We start from the raw sequence: 19978 nt of genomic DNA, 5'->3' as shown, positions 1-19978 counted from the left end.
CCATTTTACAATTGTTCACATAAGAAGGACAATCAGAAGAGCAATGCTGTCTTAGCTACTGTTCCTGTTGCTGTGTTAAAATACTCAGGCTAAAGCAATTTATGGCCAAAAGGATTTATTTTGGCTCATAGCTCCAGAATACAATCCATCATCACAGTGGGGATGCTCTGATACCAGAAGCTTATGGCTGCTGATCATATTGCATCCCTAGCCAGGAAGCAGAGGAGAATAAATGATTATGCATGACTACCTTTCCTCTTTTTCTGTATTCCAGAACCCAAGCCACTTTTAAAATGGCTCCTCCCACCTCATAAAATCTAGTCAAGATAATCCCTCACGGGAGTACCTCAAATCTTGCCTTCTATATGATTGCAGATCCTGCCAAGTTGACAGAAGCAAAGTTCAACTCTGTTTGAAATATTTTCTTAGGAGTAGAATATAAAACTTATTGGCTGTACTGGAGGCATAGTAAACTGAAATGTGTATCTCAGTTTTAAAAAAACACCTTAGATTTATAAACTATAAGTAGCGGATCCATGGTTAAAAGTTCTATTATCTCTATTCTGCAAAATTCCCTTCAGAGTCCCAATAATCTTCAAATTTAAAATTTCTATTTTTATTACAGTAAAATAATACTATATTATTACAGTGATGGGGTGGCAGGGGATTGTATTAACTGATGTGCATAAGAGCCATGAAAGTATTAATAGTTTTAGCTTGGCCTCCTGAACTGAATCAACAGCTCCTTTGGGAATCACTATTAGCAGCAAAATCTCAAAGAAAAATATTTTTAAATGCAGCTTTCAGTTCAACTGTCTCTTATTCAGTGTGAATGCTGCCAAGATCTGTCCAGATAAAGTCTAAACTTTTGAGGTCTTAGAACATACATGCAAAGAAACATGTTCATTCTAGAAAGTCATTTTTCTCTCATTATGGTGGTCCACACCTATAGTAATGGCAATCAGAAGGCTGAAAGAGAATTAGAGCCCAGCTTGGACTGAATGACATATTGAATTCCTATCTTTAAAACAAAATAAAACCAAACAAAAAAAAATTAGTATCCTTCTTGAGAAAATACTCTTTTCCCCTGAAAATCCTGTTAATTAGTGTTTTTAATATTTTTCTCTTCCTAGTGCCTAATTCCAAATTTTAGTCTGTGTATTTATTAAACATTCATCAGGCATTTATTAAGTATATACAATAAACCAGGCATTCACTCTTTTTACACTATCTCAAGAAGAAAATTACACTTGAGATTAAAATAAAAATACGAGAAACCACAAGATCTTTATGGACCATCTAGAGAAAAGTTTCATTGAAAAAGAACCCCCCCCCTTTATTTCTTTTTTTGTTTTTTTAGAGAGGGTTTCTCTGCATAGTCTTGGCTATCCTGGACTTGCCTTAAAAGCAGGAAAAATTTTAGAGGTAAAAAGAAACAAAGGATATTCCAGCAAAGTTTACAGAAAAAATAACTACCAAGAGTTATTTGAGGAAATTTTAACAGAAATAGATGTCATATTAGACATAAATGAATGATTGTAAGAGCATGAAGTAGAAAAAATGAGTTGAAAGTGGTCCAGAGAGATCACTGTGAGAGTACTAAAAGCTGTCAAAGTTGTACCTGATTCAGCCATTCTGAAATGCTGTGCTCTGTGCCATGTGTTGTAGTCACTTTGATGTGGCACTGGATAGAATATACCAGACATGCCTAGAATAGGATATTGGATGCTCTGAGACTAGAAATATGGATTGTTGTGAGCCACAGTACAGGTGATGAGAATTGAACTTGCCTATCTGTAAGAGCAATAAGTGTTCTTAATCACTGAGCCAACTCTCCAACCCATTACTTTGTATATTTCTGCCCCAACTATCTGTGTCTTACTAAAATCTGTCATCATTTCTTCAGGAGCCACTGAAGCCTTTCTTCAATCTACTTCCTACTTCTTGCTACAAGGCTCAATTGGAGTTCCCAGTGCTTGTAATAGTCAGACATTGGAAGCAACCTAAATTCCATCAAGAAAATTAAATAAGAGATGTTGCATTTGAATAATGCCATGCTATGAAACAGTTGTTTGGGGGCTGGGCATGTAGTACAATGACAGCGCACTTGCCTGGAATACATTATGCCCTGGGTTTAAATCCTCAAGACTGAGAAACAAACCTATATACTTATCTAGACCTTTCCACTAGATGTATGTGTAGATGGCAACCACATCACATCTTCCTCTTGTCCCTTCAGTTCACTGTTACTGTTCTTCCTGCGTACGATGGGAGGCTCTTATATGGATCACAGCAGTGAATGTTCTATTAGGTATGATGCAAGGCTGTTTTGTATAGATCACAAAAATGAATGTCCTTGCCTGTTGGCTTCTGTTTTGATTCATTCAATGGGAGTTCCTAATTTAAAAAAAAAAAAAAAGCTGGATATAGTGGGACATTCCTTTGATCCCAGCACTTAGGAGGCTCTCTGTGTTTCAGACCAGCCTGGTCTACATAGTGAGTTCTAGGATAGGATTACAAAGAGCAATGGTTCTCAACCTTACTAATCCTGTGGCCCTTTAGTACAGTTCCTCATGTTGTGTTGATCCCCCCTAAAGTTTTGTTTTGGTTTTTTTTTGTTTTTTTGTTTTTTTTTTTTGCTGCTTCATAACTATAATTTTGCTACTATTATGACTTGTAATGCAAATATTTGGTATGAAAGATATCTGGTACATGACCCCCATAAAAGGACTGTTCAGCCCCTTCCAAAGGGGATGTGGCCAACAGCTTGAGAACTACTGACATATAGAGACCCTATCTCAAAACAAAAACAAAAAGTAAAAATTTTAAAATAAAATAACAAAGAAGTTTTATGTTTTAATGATTGGGGAGAAATGTTATTATTGTAATAATGGGTATCTAAGAAAAGAATATAAATAGAAATTGATGGGATACTAAATAAAAATCTTAAGCCCTTTGCAGTCTTATTTTGGGTGGTTAGCAGCCTAAAAATTTTATAGCATCTAATGCAGGAGCTGGAGAGATGGTTTGGTACTTAACAGTGCTTGATGCTCTTACAGAGGACTAGAGTTCAGTTCCTAGTACCCATGTCTGGCAACTCACAATTGCCTGTAACTTTAGCTCCAAGGCATCTAATATGCCCTCTTCTGGCTTCTGTCAGTATCCACAAACATGGGTATATACACAGATATAGACCCATAAATAAATATAAAAATCTTAAGAATTTAGTGTGAAATGTACTAGACATCTCCATTCTAGTCATGAACTCTGACATGCACTCTGGTGCCCCATATTTGGGGATGTCTGGTGTCACTCAGAAAGGATAAGCAGACTACCAGGATGAGACTTGATAGGCTGTGACCATATGGTGGGGGAGGAGAGCCCCTTCTGTCACAGACCTAGGGGAGGGAATAAGGTGAAAGAGGGAGGGAGGGAGGAACAGGAGGAGACACGTAAGGGGATAACAATTGAGATGCAATCTGAATAAATTAATTTTTTTAAAAAGACTTAAAATTATAGAAAAAAACAGAATTTAGTGTGAATGCACTAGATATCTCCATTCTAGTCATACTTAACTGTGAACTCCACCTCACTTACCAGAACTATGATTTAAATGCATTGTATGCACAACATAGAGTTATATAAAGTACCTGCCTAGAAATGGGTATGAACTGGTTCATCTGCCAGGATCTTAATCTTCATGTTTGTGATCCAGGATCTACGTGAAGGCTGATTCTTTTCCCCAAATTGCAATAGACATCTGTAGAACTGTGGGATAATCCTGGAATGAAATTCAGCAGTGATATATGTTCTAAGGCCCACTGCTCAGTAAGAAAGGTTTTGTGCTGGGAGCTTCTATTCTCCATGGAGTCTTTGTCTGTATTTTAAACTCTCAAAGCACAAAGGATGGAATTATCAGAAAGTATTACTATCAATACTATTAGCTGGATTATATCCATAAAAGTCTCTAGTTTAAGTGGCCAACGCAAGGGGATTATGAATTTGAGGTCAGCCTGGACTCAAATGAAACTAGGACACTGGAAACCAAAAAACAAAACCAAACAAACAAAACCCTGGGCCAGGCGAGCGGTGGGGGGATGGGTAGCCTTTTTATGTTTCTTGAAATGGAATCTTGTAGAAACTCTTGGCTGTATTAAGATAATCTATGGAGCATGGAACAATAGTTTTCAACATCAATTACTTTTGCTTATTGTCTTTGCTTTTATTGCAGTTCTGGGAATTGCCAATGCAGAGTGGGTGTCACTGGCTCCACGTGCGACCGATGCCAAGATGGACATTACGGCTTTAGTAAGACAGGATGCTTGCCCTGCCAGTGCAGCAACCGGTCTGATCGCTGTGATGTTTTCACAGGTACATAGCTTCCTTAATAGCATCATGAAATTATTCCTTATTTGTTTGAACTTGAAGTGTTTATATATTGATTTTTTTCAAATAGTTTATAAGGCCTTGTTCTTTTAAGTAGACACAATACGGCATATGTCAGTAAAACCTTATAACAACTTAAAATATTTCGTGAATTTCAAAAATCATTTTGATCAAAGAGATACAGAAGTGTGGAGAAAAACAGAAAGTGAAGTGTCAAACTGGGCAAAAAAATGTTAGAACTCTTTTAAGCAAGCAGTAATCACTTAGGAAATCATGTGTGAAAGGACTGAGGTTCCATATGACTTAAGGAAGAGTCAGATAGATTTAGGATTGCAGTGTACAATTTACTGTAAGCTTACTTAAACAAGTATGGTCAAGGGTGGTAGCAAGATTGGCCAGTCCTTACAACTTGGATCAGCAACTAAAGAATTATGTGGCTTGAAGGTCAAAGATGACTTTCATTAATCCTAGAATGTAGCCAGTTTATCTCAAGCTAACATGAAAGATGCCAAGCACATTCCTGGTGCTAGTGGACAGGTTCTAGTCATAAAGCTCCATTTACCATACCACTCTTTTTTTTTAATCTGTAGTGTGCAATAAAGCTATGTGAGGAAAGTGTGTAAGGTGTGTGTAGGGTAATTTAGGCAAAGTCTGGACATTTATGGCTCAAGATGTCTGAAATTAAGTCAGGCTGCATCCACACACCACATGCTTTCTTTCCAGGAGAGATTTGATGATTCTGAGCATGGGCTAAGGAATAGAGGCTGGCCCAAGGAAAGCATTTTTACTTGAGGAAGAGTTTTTGACAGCTATTTGGAGCCTGCATGGTAATTTGAAATGAGAGGGGCCCTAAACACAAGGCCAATTTTCCTAGACCTGACTATGCAGGAAATAGATTGCTGGACCAGAAAATATTTTGTGCTGAGGACACAAAATCCTTCTAAAGAAAGGAGAGCTTATTATAACATACAACCAGCTCTTCTTAATACATTGCCAAACTCTGAAGATGTATGGAATGGGTCTGAATATCAAGTGCTGAAGCTCTCGAAGTCTTTCAGAACTGAGAAAACAAAGGTCTGACAGATGCTTAATCCAAAGGGTCATGCAAAAAAAAAAAAAAAAATAGTGAAGAACATCTGCAATGCACTTTGATGTGTGATTGAACTGAAGCCATCATTTTCTCATGATTGCCTATTAGAGGAAAATAGGACCCTCTTTGTTTCTTTTATATATCAGGTATGATATACAATAAATAACAGAGACTACAGAAAAATGAAAGATGTGGCCAGCAATAAAATATAAGCAATGGAAAAAGCACTACAAATAATATTGTTATTAGAGTTCAACATTGAAACTTCAAAAGAACTAAAACTAATATATTAAGGAATTACAGGAAAATTCAGGCAAAATGAGAAAAAGATAAAATTTCAGTAGAGAATAGCACTACACTGTGCACACGCACACACAGGAGGGGGTAGGAGAGATCATGAGGACCGGAGCGATAGCTCTGTTAGAAAAGTACTTGCTATGCAAGCTTGAAGAGCTGGGTTCTAACACCATGTAAAAATGATGGGCATAGCTTTGTGTGTATGCGGGTTTTATCTTCATGTACATCTGTGCAGCACATGTGTGCAGTGTCTATGAAATCCAGAAGAGGGCATCTGATCCCTTTTAACTGGAGTTACAAACAGCTGTACACCTTTGTCACGTGGGTACTGGGAATTGAATGTGGGTCCTTTGGAAAAGAAGCCAGTATTCTTAAACACCAAGCCATTTCTCTCTCTCTCTCTCTCTCTCTCTCTCTCTCTCTCTCTCTCTCCTCTCTCTCTCTCTCTCTCTCTCTCTCTCTCTCTCTCTCTCTCTCTCTCTCTCTCTCTCTCTCTCTCTCTCTCTCTCTCTCTCTGTCTCTCTCCAGCCCCAGTGGCATACAGTTGTAATCTGAGTGCTGGGGAAACAGAGGAGGATTCCTGGGATTAGCTGGTCATCCAGTTACCCTAATTGGTGAGCTCCAGGTTATTGAGAGACTCTCCTCTTGAAGTGGACCACATTCCTGTGGATGACACTTAAGATTGTCCTATGACTTACACATGTACACACATACATGTGTGCTTATGAAGCTGCAAATGCATACACATGCAATAAAAAAAAACCTAGAATGAGAAATACAATTTAAAAACTGTCTAAACTGAAGCCTTTTGATAAAATGCAGTGGCAGAAATGGCAGGAGAGATTAGTAGGACACAGCCAGAGTCTAATGTAAATGTAAGGGAGGCCCAGGAGATTATAGCCAACAAGCTACAGACCAGAAAGCTCAGCAAATGCCAAGCCATATAGTAACAGAGAAAACCACATCTAAGGAAACTCAGTCAAATTGTCACAAATTAAACACAGTAACTCTGATCTTCAGATTCCCTAATTTGAGGAACTTCCTGGAAAGTTTTTAAAACCAACAAGAAAAAAACCCATGACATATGATTTTTATAAGTACAAGAGTTTTTTATGAGAACAGAGTATCAGAACAAATCTAAACTGAATGGATCCCCAGAAAAAAATCTGTACTCAAAGTTTATTCTTTATATTATTCCTCTACTTTCCAGTGTGTGTGCATAGAGAAATCTATTTAGAAGGCATTGTGTTATGTTCTTTCCTGTGTTATCTAGCTGTACCCACTTGCCTAACGTTCTTTCTCTCTTTATATGTGTGATCTTGGCTTTTCTTCCCTGTCCCAAGGTTATTAAACATGATCTTTACTCCGCCAAGAATGGCCTTCCTAACTCACCTCCATCCACACCACAGACCCCTTTGCCTTTTTAAGTCATAGTCTTCTTTCAGGTCCTCAACAAAAGGTGACTTCATTGGCATTTCCTGTTGCTCCTCACTAAATGCAAAGTCCTCTGTTATACATTGTTATATGCACTTGCAATTTTTCAGAGCACTTGTCACAATTGATGTTTACGTGTTTATGTGTGACCATTACACTCATGTGCACACTTCACTACCTGGTAAGTTCTATCACGGTAGGAACAGCTTTATCTCCATTGTTTATATAATTTCTAGCACTGATAGACACATTGTGAACACTCACTGAACCTTTGTTAGAAAAAATGAGCTAACTAGTGGTAAAATATGAAAAAGAAGAGTGAGGTTCAGCATTGGATAACAAGAAGAATAGTTCACTGTGCTGAATCATCAGTTGTTTGTTTCCTGGGTCTTTTATAATACCAGAAAGCCATGTACATAAATCTTTTTCTTTGTAGTAGGAAGCAGCTGTTACATGCTCTGGAGATAAAGGAAAATAAATCCTTTGAATTTTTCTGGATTCTAAAAGAAGTAAATGTTTACTAAAGGAAAATTATAATAAAGTGGAATCCAATTTGAAGGACTGAACACCTGACTTAAAACAGCCAGTTCATGTACAATTTCTATCACAGATGAGTTTTCAAGAGTGCTGTGATACAGTTGCCCTCTGGTGGCCACTTTGTATGTTTACATAGTTATTCTTCCCACTATTTTTGTTTTAGATTGATTTACGGTTTCAAAGTTCTCTTTTTGTAGTAAAATATATTAGAGGAAAACATCACAGGAAAAAATTTGACAGTAGACATAAACAGTGTCTTAACAATATTCAACCCAGGATTTCAATTTTTCAGGAATATTCTGAGAAAATAATTCTAATGAAAACCTTTATGTTAAAAAAAATGCTCAAGATGAAAGTTATGGTCCTAAAAAATTGATACCCAATTTATAACAATAGTTAATTAATACTGTTGCCTAGATGGCATATGGTTAGAACCCCCAGAAAATCAAATTGTGGGCATTTCTTGGGGAAGTTATTTAATGTGTTCCTGTATCCATAAACTTGGGATAACAATAACCATCTAGTAGTTTGCTATAAAATTAAATACACTTGTGCTTCTTACAGAGCCTTGATCCCCATAAGCAGTCTGGATATAATAGCTGTTAGAATGTTTTCATGAATGGCAAATAACTAGGTAGTGTGAAATAACTGGGCTATAAAATGTCAAGTACCATACAAGTAGATTGTTTCAATGACAAAACCCAAATCTCTATAAATAAGGGAAGATGGGGGGGGTGGATCTCAAGTGGTAATGAGATTGTTCAGGGCACTTATCTTTTCCTTTTTCTTGTTTTCCAGATTTTCTTTATTAAGAACATTTTTCTTAAATGAAAGTGTAAGAGTTTCAATTATTTTTTAACTGCAAACTTTGTCTTCAGATAGCAGACTTATTTTTAAGAACTCATGGCCCTTTCGTGTCTTGGTAATCTCTCATATAAGTTGAGACTCCAGCAGCCTGACTCGTTGACTGCTTTGACTACTCAGTAACCTCCTTGCTTCAGGATGCTGCTGTCTTTCTTGCTGTGTGGGTGCATTTTCTTCTTCCTCAGTCAGCTCTATACCAGTGCCTCAGAGCTCAGAGCTGAGCACATTTGTCCCCTCCTTGCATACTTTCCCTCTGAGTGATCTCACCCAGGCCCTAGATTTAGTTTAAATGCTATCGGCATATGTGCTTATTATCAGGTTTGCATTTTTCCCTTGATCTCCATCCTGAAACATCCAACAGGCTACTTCATTTGAATGCTTTGATTGACGTTAAAATCCTAACATCCAAAACGCCTATTTCCCACTAATAGCTGTTGTCTCTCGTTCTTACCACAAATATCTAATAAACTAGCAAGTTCTGTTATCTTTAGAATGTGTCCTGATCCAACCACTGATTATATGTCCTTAATCAAGCCATTATTGCCTATTTGGACTAGTTAGCCTTTCCTTACCTGATCTTTTTGCCTTCTGGCTGTTGCTTGCTCTCTAGGTACCTATCACACCACAATCCAGTCTCCATGCAAGAACCTTTAAAATTATCAAATGTAATTATATAATTCCCCATGCTGAAGCCTTGCAGTGGCCTACTATTACTGCTGAGTAAAACTAAGACTTCTTTCTGTGACCTGAAACAATAATAATAAAAACTAAAATTTAAATGGCTTTTGTGTTAAAAACCAATCCATAGTTGTCTGTGATTTAACTTGTCTGTACTTAAGCAAACCTTGTTTAAAGCCAACTTTTATTGTTATAGAGCTCATAGCTAAGGAGGCACTAGGATGTAAGATTTAGAAAGAAAGCAGTCTCCTGGTGCTTTCAGCACTGTATGAGTAGTACATCCTATTTCGTTACATGTGTAAAAAATATCTTCAACACTCATAACTATAAACATTACATGATTTTAGCCCAGCATGATAGCACTTGCCTGTAATCCCAGAATTCAGATATGGAGGCGAGAGTCTCAGGCATTCAAAGCCAGCTTCAGCTAAATAGTAAATTTGAGACCAGTTTGAGCTATATAAAACATTGTCATTCATAACTAAATATATTTACATGGATTTAAAAGATGATGTTTACATACAAATTGAGTTGAAATCAAAATTAAGTATCCAGGTAGTATTAAACTGTTTTTTCCAGGAAGTCATGAAATTTGGGGGAATGTTCTGTAATCCTTTAGGAATTGAGAGCATACGTTATTAATACCATTTTAATTGTTCTTTCAAATATTCCGCCAGTTGTCATACCATTTTATCTCATAGTCCCAGCCTTTCTCTCACACCCATTTTTGTAACTACTACATGATTAAAAGAAATGCATCAAGTAAGACTTAATAAATGTTAATATCAGCTGTTGTTAGCTTGTTGTAAAATTTCATCACATTCCTAGATGTTTTGTGCATTTCCCCACTTACTTACGTAGCAGTAGTGTAAGTCTGATTTACACTGTGCTGTCTCAGTCTGATTATAGATGTGGCACTGCTTCATCTTTCTCAAAGACCCGTCAGCATGGAGTGACAAAGGAGCACTACCCCCGAAACATACAACTGTATCTCCTTCTCAATTTTTTAACTAATCACTTTCTAACTCTTCACTTTGCCATATCAAAACCTGTTGAGAAAAGTATACCAAATGCCCACTGTCCTAGTTTGCTTTCTGTTGTCGTGATGAACATCATGACTAAAAGCAACTTGGAGAAGAAATGGCTTGTTTCATCTTTCACCTCAGGTCACGCTTTATCACTGAGGGAAGTCAGAGCAGGAACTCAAGGTAGAAATCTGGGGGGCAGCAACCGAAGCAGAAGCCATGGAAGGACAGTGCTTGTGCTTACTGGTTTGTTCCTAGTGGCTTACTCAGCGTGCTTTCTTTGTTGTTGGTGGTGGTGGTAGTGGTCGTGTTTAGGATTTTTGTTTGTTTTTGTTTTCAATTTTCTATATTTTTTCCTTTTTAATAAATGTAGTGTCTCATATATTACATCCTGACCACAGTTTACTCTTCCTCCTCTTTTCCCAGTCCTTTCCCCTGACCTGTTGCCTCCTCATCCACTCTTCTTCCATTTCCCTTCAGAAAAGTCAGCCTGCTTTCTTATAAAACTCAAGAGCACATTCCTAGGGTTGGTACCTCCACAGTGTGCTGAGTCCTCCCACATCAATTGTTAAAAAAGAAACTACCTAATAAACTTGCCTAAAGTCTTTTATTGGTTACTTTTTAGTCCTTTGATAAAGTATCATGAGCAAAGCAATTATAGAAGAAAATGGGGGGGGGGTGTTTGTTTGCTTGTTTGTTTGTTTTGTCCTGTTACCTCTTTTCTTAACATATTTTTTAGAGTTTTTTTCCAGACAGAGTTTCTCTGTGTAGCCCTGGCTGTCCTGGAACTCAAGATGTAGATCAGGTTGGCCTTGAACTCAGATATCCACCTGCCTCTGCTTCCTGAGTGCTGGGATTAAAGGTGTACACCAACACTGTCTGGCTTAACACCATGTTTTTATTAATTGAGAATTTTTGTACATTTATAAATGTATTTTTATCATCTTCTCCCCTGGTAATCCCTATTGTGTCAGAAAAATGTTTTGATTGGTTTTAGAGAGCTGGAGTCCATCATGGTTTGCAGTAGGGTAGCAGCAAGCATGTTGTCTGGACCAGCATCTGAAAGCTCATCAAGCAGTCCTCAGAGAAGGAGCACTGAGAATAGCTGGAGTCCTTTAAAATCTGAAAGCTTACCGCTAGTGACACACCTCTTCCAACAAGGCCCTGCCTCATACTCCTTCCCAGTTTTACCAACTGGAGACCAAATCTTCAAACATAGGGACCAATATGCCCATTTTTATTCAGCCAATCTGATGTACACATTTTCTCACCTGAGGTTTCTGTCTTTCCAGATGATTCTAGTTTGTATCATTTAACAAAAACTAACCAGCCTGCCTATGTATCCACATCTAAAATTAATGAATATTAATATTTTGCCAGCATTTTTCTTCATATTTATCCACATGTATAATTACTGTATTAGTTGGGGTTCCCTAGAAGAAAAGAACTGATAAATGAATATATATGAATGAATATATGTACATGTATATATGACTACATTAATGGGATTTATAAGAGAAGTTTACAGACTTTAGTCTAATTAGTCCAACAGTGGCTGTTCAACCAATGGGAAGTCCAAACATGCAGTAGTTTTTCAGTTCACAATACTGGATGTATCAACTGGTCTTCAGTATACCAGAATCCTGAGGAAGTAGGCTCAAATACCAGTGAAGAAATGGACCTGCAGTGAGAGTGAGGCCAAATAAGCAAAGAGCAAAAAGATTCTTCATCCATGTCCTTTATATAGTTTGCCAACAGAATATATAGCCCAGATTAATGGTGGGTCTTCCCACTTCAAATGATTTAATTAAGAAAATCCCTCACAAATATACCAAGCTACCTAAGTTTTAGTTAAGTCCTGTTGTACTTAAGTTGACAAACAAGAATAGCCCTTACAACACATATTTGAAATGGAAAATTTCAAATGAAATTGACCCATTGTTTTCTCCTTAGTCATATTTTCTTTCCTCTGTTCACAGAGACAATAATCCATGAATTTCCTTAAACTGTCTCTGTCCATATTTAAAGATTTTTACTATGTATGTGTTTTTCTTTTGGTTTAATATATTATGTATTTTTTATTTTCTTAGTGGTTTTTTTTTTTGATACTTTGCTTTTATTTTTTTCTGTATGAATGTTTTGTTTGAATGCATGCGTGTGCACAGTATGTATGCAGTGCCCTTGAAAGCCAGAAGAGGGTGCTAGATCTTATGGGTCTAGAGTTAAAGATGATTGTGAGCTGCCATAAAGGTGATAGGAATTGAACTGGGGTCTTCTGTGAGAGCATCTAATATTCTTAACCATTAAAGCTTCTCTCTAACCCCTAGTATGGCTTTCTGAAATTCTCTAAAGTAAATATTCTCTATAAGTGCTTTTCTTCAATTTACTTTTCAACCAATGCTGCCTTTAAGATGCATGTTTCTATGCATTTAGTAGTACAGTATTTGACTACAAAGTTCGAACTATGCAAGTGCCATAATTTACTGATTCTTCTATTAATATATATTATGTTATTTTTTTCTTTCACAAAGTTAGTCTCTTTTCAGTATGTAACCAATAAACCAGTGAGGGCATATTGTGACTATAATCACATACCCAGCTTTTTTCTCAGAGGAAACATTGAATTCATAGACATAGCTAGTACATAAATATATCAAGAGGTTCTGGAAAGGTGGCTCAGCAGTTAAAGCCATTTGCTCTTCTTATAGAGGCCCCAGGTTGGGTTTCCAACACCTGTTTTGGGTAGCTTACAAATACCCAGAATTCCAGCTCCCTCTTCTCGTCTCCAAGGGCTCATGCACATACATGTTGAACAGAAACACGTATAGGCACACATACATAAATAATAAATCTTTTTTATAAAGAAGTATTTTGTTGCTTTATGTGTATAAGTATTTTATCTCCATGTATGCATGTGTTCCTAGTCCCCAGATGTCAGAAGAGGATGTAGAATCTCCTTGGACTAGATAAAGAGACAGTTGTGAGCTGTCATGTAGGTGCTGGCAACCAAACCCAGAGAAATTTGAGTGCTCTTAGCAACTGAGCCATGTCTCCATTCCTAAATCTTTTTTTCTCTTCTCTGCTCCCCTCTCCTTCTCCTCCTGTTTCAAGGCAGGATTTCTAAAAGTTTTTTAACTTTGAAACAATAATTTGATTGTTTTAGGTGCTTGTTTAAACTGCCAGGAAAATAGCAAAGGGGATCACTGTGAAGAATGCAAAGAAGGATTTTATCAGAGTCCTGATGCTACTAAGGAATGCCTTCGCTGTCCTTGTTCAGAAGTGACTTCTACAGGCAATTGCACCATAGGTAAGGTCTTTTTCTAGGTCTTCACTTACCTCTGTGAGATAAACTGCATTGATGAATTGAGTTCTGAAGGGTGTAAGTGAAAGTGAGTTATAAATATCACTACAGTTTTTCTTTCTATAAATTTGCAATCAAATTCTAATACATATAGAAAATGAGACTTCAGATGTCTTAACAGCCAACACTGTGCATGTATCTGGATTATTTCATGTAGCATATTTTCAGAGTTCATCCATATTGTAACATGTATCAAAATGCATACCTTTTATTGTCATATTGTATAGATGCCAAATTTTATTTATTCTTTTCTGAATTGGTGGACATTTAAAAGTTATCTACTACAAGTAATGCAACAATGAACAGTTCTGTTCATGTTTTTGTGTATATAAATGTTGCCAGTACACCCTCAAGTCAGTGGTTGGATGTTTTCTCCACTACTGGAGATTGAGCCCAGAAACTCATTCATTTGTGCTGGCCAAGCACTCTGCCTCTTAGCTGCCCCACCTCCCCTGTGTTTTTGTGTGCAAGTGTTTTAATTTCTCTGGTATATAATTATGATGGAATAGCTATGTCATATATGAGCTCTATTTACCTCTGTGAGGAAGTATCAGATGATTTTCCTAATCATTTTGTGGGGGTGCTATATGGGTATTGTCTATGAGTTTGTACAAGCGTGCTGTGTATGGAGAGCATGTCTATGCTCATATGATTATAATCTCCCTTGACCCTATTTTTTTAAGATTTGATATTTTTATTTTTAATTACGTGTATATATGTGTGTCTATGGAATATCATGTACATGTTAGTGCAATGCCTGTGTAGGCAAGAAGAGGGCATCCAATCCTCTGGATCCTCAGAGCTAGAGTTACACGCCATTGTGAGCTGCCCTACATGGATGCTGGGAACTGGACTCTATAAGAACAGTGCTTGCTCTTAATCACTGAGCCTTTTTTTCCAGCCCCAGTCTTTTCTTTTTAGCAAGAATATGTGAGGATTCTAAATTGTCCACAGACTCAACAACATTTATTATCTACTATTTTTTTATACCTATAGCCACCTGAATGAGTGTGAAATGGTATTCCATTGTGGTTTTGTCTGTCTCTGATGGCTAATTATATGTTTATTTACCAGTTTTGTATTTCTTTTGAGAAAATACCTATTTGCTTTTTTTGTTCATCTTAAAATTGTAGTATTAATTTTGTCATTGTATTGATATAGTTATATATACACATCAGTTATCAGATATATGATTTGTAAGAAATAATAGTATAGCTCCATGGGAAAGCTCTTGCCCAGTAAGTAGGAGATACTAAGTTTGATCTCTAGCATTATAAATATTTAAATAAAAATGGTTTTAAAAAAGAATAATTTGTAAATATTTCTCTTATCCCATGACTGAATTTTTTACTTGCTTCATGTTGTTTTTAACAAAAAAATTTTTTTATTTGCTTGCTTACTTAATTTTATATGTGTTTAGTTTAATTTTCTTGCATTGTTTATGTTGGCTTGGGATTTCTCATGAGACGCAGTCAAGATGTTAGAGCTATGTGAGTAGTCTGAAGGCTTAATTGAAACTGTAGAATCTGCATCAATATGGCTAACTCATATCACTTGCTGGGGCAAAAAGATTCTGTTAGTCACCATGTGGACTTCTTCATTAAGCTACTTAATATTCTTGCAACATGGCAGCTGGCTTTCCCTACAAGTGAATGATCCAAAAGAAGCTAAGATGGAAGCTGCAGTGTGTTCTATCATCTAATCTCTAAAGCCATGGAGCTGCTTGCAGTACCCTGTTAACTCACCCATGCCTATTCCATCAAGTATGAACATGTGATTCCCAGCAGTTGTGATCATTTGACAGCATCTGGAAAATCAGTTGCTATGCCTAGTAATAGGTACTGGTATGTTCCTTTTTTCATAGGAAGCTCTGAAAAAAAATCCTTCATTTATTCCATAGATAATAGTTAAGTACCTAGTACATGCTTATCATTATGATAGACAAGGAATACAAAAGTCTAAAAACTAAAATATGGGGTTTGTTCTAAAGGAGTATTCAGTGTTCTAGAGAGGAAACCATACAAAGTGTCAAAAATCATAAAGAAACTTATGGGTATGAACTTACAGGACGTGAAGAAGGCTACACTGTTGTCCCTGGGACTCAATTTATTTTCTTTTCTTTTTCCTAAAAGCGATGATACCTTCACGTCGCATACAATGTTATTTATCACGATATGTATATAAATATTTAGAATAAGTTAAGACTACTATTTTGAGTCAGGAATATGAAAATTGTGTATTATATAAATTTTCACCTGCAATAACAGAATTCCAGAGCATACATATTGACATGTTGTTAGTGACAGTTTAACATTTAAGACCGTTATAGGATTGGTAAATCAGAACTTTGGCTGCTTAAGTTCTTGGCTCATCTTGAGTAATATTTATTTTAAGCATAGGGATTTATATAAGTTCCTGCTTTATACAATTGTTTAGTCAAGTGACTGACTGGATTCTTTTTCATATGATGAGTTTAAAATGTAGATTTCTCTGAGGAAAGAAAATCCTTGTGAAAAGTAATGTGCTTGAAATCCTTTGTTTTTAAATGCTGTTTCTATACACTATCTGCTGCACAAGGGTAGAGTTGATGTCTATGTTTTTAGTATTTTATCTCTAGTGCCAGTGTTAATGCCAACAGTCCATGTTGAGTGTGTAGAAAGGGAAATAGCCATAACCCAGAGGAGAGAGTACTTAGGTATAAAAGTGGAAGTCAGGAGCACTTTGAAGAGGCTTATATTTCCTTCTAGGAAATACTGAAAAGTCTTTATGGAACAGGTTACATTTGAACAAACCCTTAAAAAGTAAGGACTGGGACACTTAGCTATGTATCTATGTAGAGGTAGTAGATCACAGCCAGAGCCTGAACTGGGATGTGAGCAATCCAATTCGGCATGTGTGTGCCTGTAGGAGTAGAAAATACTAAGCCAGTTCAATTTGATACTCTCAGAGCTCACTCTGTCTAATGTACAAACAACATACAAATAAACTCAGTGCAGTGAGTTAGTCTGTACATAATGGGTGCACTAAGAGGGTGTCTTAGAGTTTCTACTGCTATGCTAAACCACTATTACCAAAAACAACTTGGGGAAAGGGGTACATTTCATTTTAAACTTTGAGGTAACAGTCATCTCTGAGCAAAGTCAGGGAAAGAACTGAAACAGAAGCCATAGAAAAATTTTGCTTTACTAGCTTGCTCCTGTTGTCTTACTTAGCCAGCTTTAGCATAGCATCTAAGACCACCAGGCTTGTCACCACCTGCAGTGAGCAAAGCCCTCCCCCATCAATCATCAATAAAGAAAATGCCCCACAGTCTTGCCCTTAGGCCCATCTAGTGGGGACTCAGTTTCTCAACTAGAGTTCCATTTTCCCAAATAACTCTAGGTTGTGGCAAGTTGACATAATGCTAGCCAGCACAGAGGGGAACATTCTACATTAGTGAGGGAATATCAGTAATAGTTTCAGAAAGAGATGATCTTGCAGTGAGAGTCACTGAGAGGAAGGACATTTCAGGTTAAAAAAAATCATCATATCAGACAGCAGTAGGGGAAGAGGCAGAAGGATCACAAGTTCAAGATCAGCCTGAACTACACAGGGAGACACTCTCTAAAAACAAACGAGCAAAGGCACAACGTGAATGTTAAGAATCACTGATCTGAGCAAAGAACTTCTTAGATGCGGCAGAAGCAAAGTGCAAGGGAGGAGGGGAGAAAACAAGAGGCAGAGACTGAATATCATCTCATGAGATCCACAGGGTATAAATATTAGAGGGATGAAATACTGACACAAACCTTGATTTCAGCCCCTCGGTCTGTTTTATCTGGAAGTTTTTGAAATATGTTTTTGTTAACTATAAAAATGTAAAACATGATGCCATTCTGAGTGATAAGCTTCTTAAAGACAAGAAAGCTTAAAGACAAGGTATAAACCTTTTATTGAGTATTTTTTATATATCATATGTTGTAAGAGTTATGAATTCATTTAATTGTCACTGTTTTTTATGCAAAAGCAACAAGCTAGCAAACCTGACAACCTGAACATGATCCCCAGGACCCACATGGTGGAAGGAAAAGATCCCATCAAGTTGTCCTCTGACATACATATGTATATTATTGTCCATGTGAATAAGTACATGTGTACATACACATGCATATGCACACAGACACACACTATGTAAGTGACAATATATCAGTTATTGGAACATCTAGGAAAAGCATATGTCTTTTACTCTCTACCTCAGTAGGCTCTCTGGACAGACCCATCACTCCTTCAATTTGCTTAAAAATTAATAAACTAGACTATTGCTTCTGTATGTCTCCTGAGGGAAGATACCAGGGAGGATTTGTAAAACCTTTTGGAGGGCAAATATTTTTTCAGTGTAGCTCGAGCCATTACTAAATTAATTTTATGTTCTATTTCTATTAGAATCTGGTGAATTGGAGCCTACATGTGTCCAGTGTAAAGATGGCTACACAGGCAAGAACTGCAATAAATGTGACAATGGCTATTACAATTCTGACAGTATCTGCACACGGTGTGAGTGTCATGGCCATGTGGACCCAATTAAAACTCCAAAGGTTTGCAAGCCTGAGAGTGGTGAGTGTATCAACTGCCTTCATAACACCACTGGATTCTGGTGCGAGAACTGCCTAGAAGGCTATATTCGAGACCTTCAGAGAAACTGCATCAAGCAAGGTAAAACTCCAACTAAGATTATACATGTAGTATCTGAGGCTAGCATTGAATGTTTCAAGACAGCTACCATTAGCTTTGTAAGCCTTCCAGTCCTACCAGAGGAGTTTCTGGAAATAAATTTTGATAGGTATTTGCCTAAAGAGGTTTCGTTCCCTTCCTTATTGTCTCCTGATACTCCAGCGTCAATTCCAGAAATGTGAAGACCAGGACAAAGTCGTGACAGTGAGACCGAGTGTGATCATGTTTCCCTTCTTCTATCTGTCTATTAAAATTGAAAGTCCTTTCATTTCTTTTCCTTTGCTTCTTGACACATCATTTCAGTGATCATCAAAGGCCTTTTCAGAGAGGGACCTATAGTCAAGTCTACTTAGAAGTTCTAGCTGGATAACTGGAGTTCTTTCTAGCCTCCTTACACCTTGAGTTGACATGGCTCCATGTGTGATAGATGAGTAGATGAAACCTTATTAATATTCCCTTTGATTTTTAAAAGGAAAAGCTATTCATATAGTACAATGTTTCTTGTAGAGGAGTTCAGTAACAATTTAGAAAAGGTTAAGTTATGAGTTCAGGAAGATCTAAGGATATTTAGAGATTATTAGTCCACAGAGGGGTTAAACCCTTTTCTGTACAAACCACTTCTTGATATTCTAGTGCACATGGATGACTGAGCTGAGGTCCAGTTGGTCTGTGAGCTGTGGCATCTTTCTGCCACGTTCTTGATATTCGACTGCAGTGATCAGGTGGACCAACATTACTAGCTAGAAGTGCTGTCACTTAGTATTCCACCATGTGGGAGGCATACCTTGTCCAAACCAACAAGCACCAAGAAGACAGGACTATGATGAGTTTTGTCAGCCATAAAGAAATGTAAGCTTTGCCTGTTTTTAGGTTAATTGATGTATAAAAGTGTGGTGATGAATAGTAATAGCTATTTTATTATAATTTTATTGAGTGCCCATAATGTTTATTGAAGTCTTCCCAAAAACTATGTGAAACAGACATTATTATTCATGTTTAAAAGATAAAGAATGTAAAATTCAAAGAGATTGACTTACTTGTAATATAGTCCAAACTTAGTCCAAAGCTTTTCATCCTTCCACTGAGCTATGCTGTCATTAATGTTCTAAAATGTACTCCCTTGACTATAAAATAGTTCAAAACCACACAAAGCAAGACCTCTCCACATGGAATTAAAGGAAAGCTCTTTTCTCTTTTGGCTGACATCAACTTTGAGCATTTAAATTCTTTTTTTTAAATATAGTTTTTATACTTCCTTTGAGGAGAATTTTAGCTTAATGAAATAACATCAGATTTATTAGATATATTTTAGATCAAATAATTGTCATTTTTAACCACGTGATTTAGAACTCAGTGGTGACACACTGTCTTTACAGGTATGTCCATGGTTGTACATTTATAAGGAGGGATCAAAACTTTCAATGTTACAATTTTTCTAACACACTGAAGAACAGACCAGGATGTAAAATGTAATAAGTGAGCTTTGCAGACCCCATTTCTTATCATTATATTTATTTAAAAATTATTTTTAACTTGCATTGCTTTAAGCAGAGTATCATATCAACATTCCACATCAACTTCCACTCTCATGTGTGT

The 19978-nt window shown here is 36.9% G+C and overlaps 1 protein-coding gene across 1 annotated transcript in view; it reads left to right on the top strand.

The window, feature by feature from the left end:
- The window catches only part of Megf9 (multiple EGF like domains 9), a 93843-nt gene that overhangs the window by 72818 nt on the left and 1047 nt on the right, over positions 1-19978 (top strand). Inside the window, exons 3-5 of the mRNA XM_051163255.1 lie at positions 4232-4371; positions 13475-13618; positions 18095-18364. Coding sequence (XP_051019212.1) covers positions 4232-4371; positions 13475-13618; positions 18095-18364 — 554 coding nt within the window. The remainder of the gene's footprint in view (positions 1-4231; positions 4372-13474; positions 13619-18094; positions 18365-19978) is intronic.

Source organism: Acomys russatus, chromosome 2, assembly GCF_903995435.1.
Source record: "Acomys russatus chromosome 2, mAcoRus1.1, whole genome shotgun sequence".
NCBI classification, from domain to species: Eukaryota; Metazoa; Chordata; class Mammalia; order Rodentia; family Muridae; genus Acomys; species Acomys russatus.
Note: the sequence above shows the minus strand (reverse complement) of the source record. Positions and strands in the feature narration are given on the sequence as shown.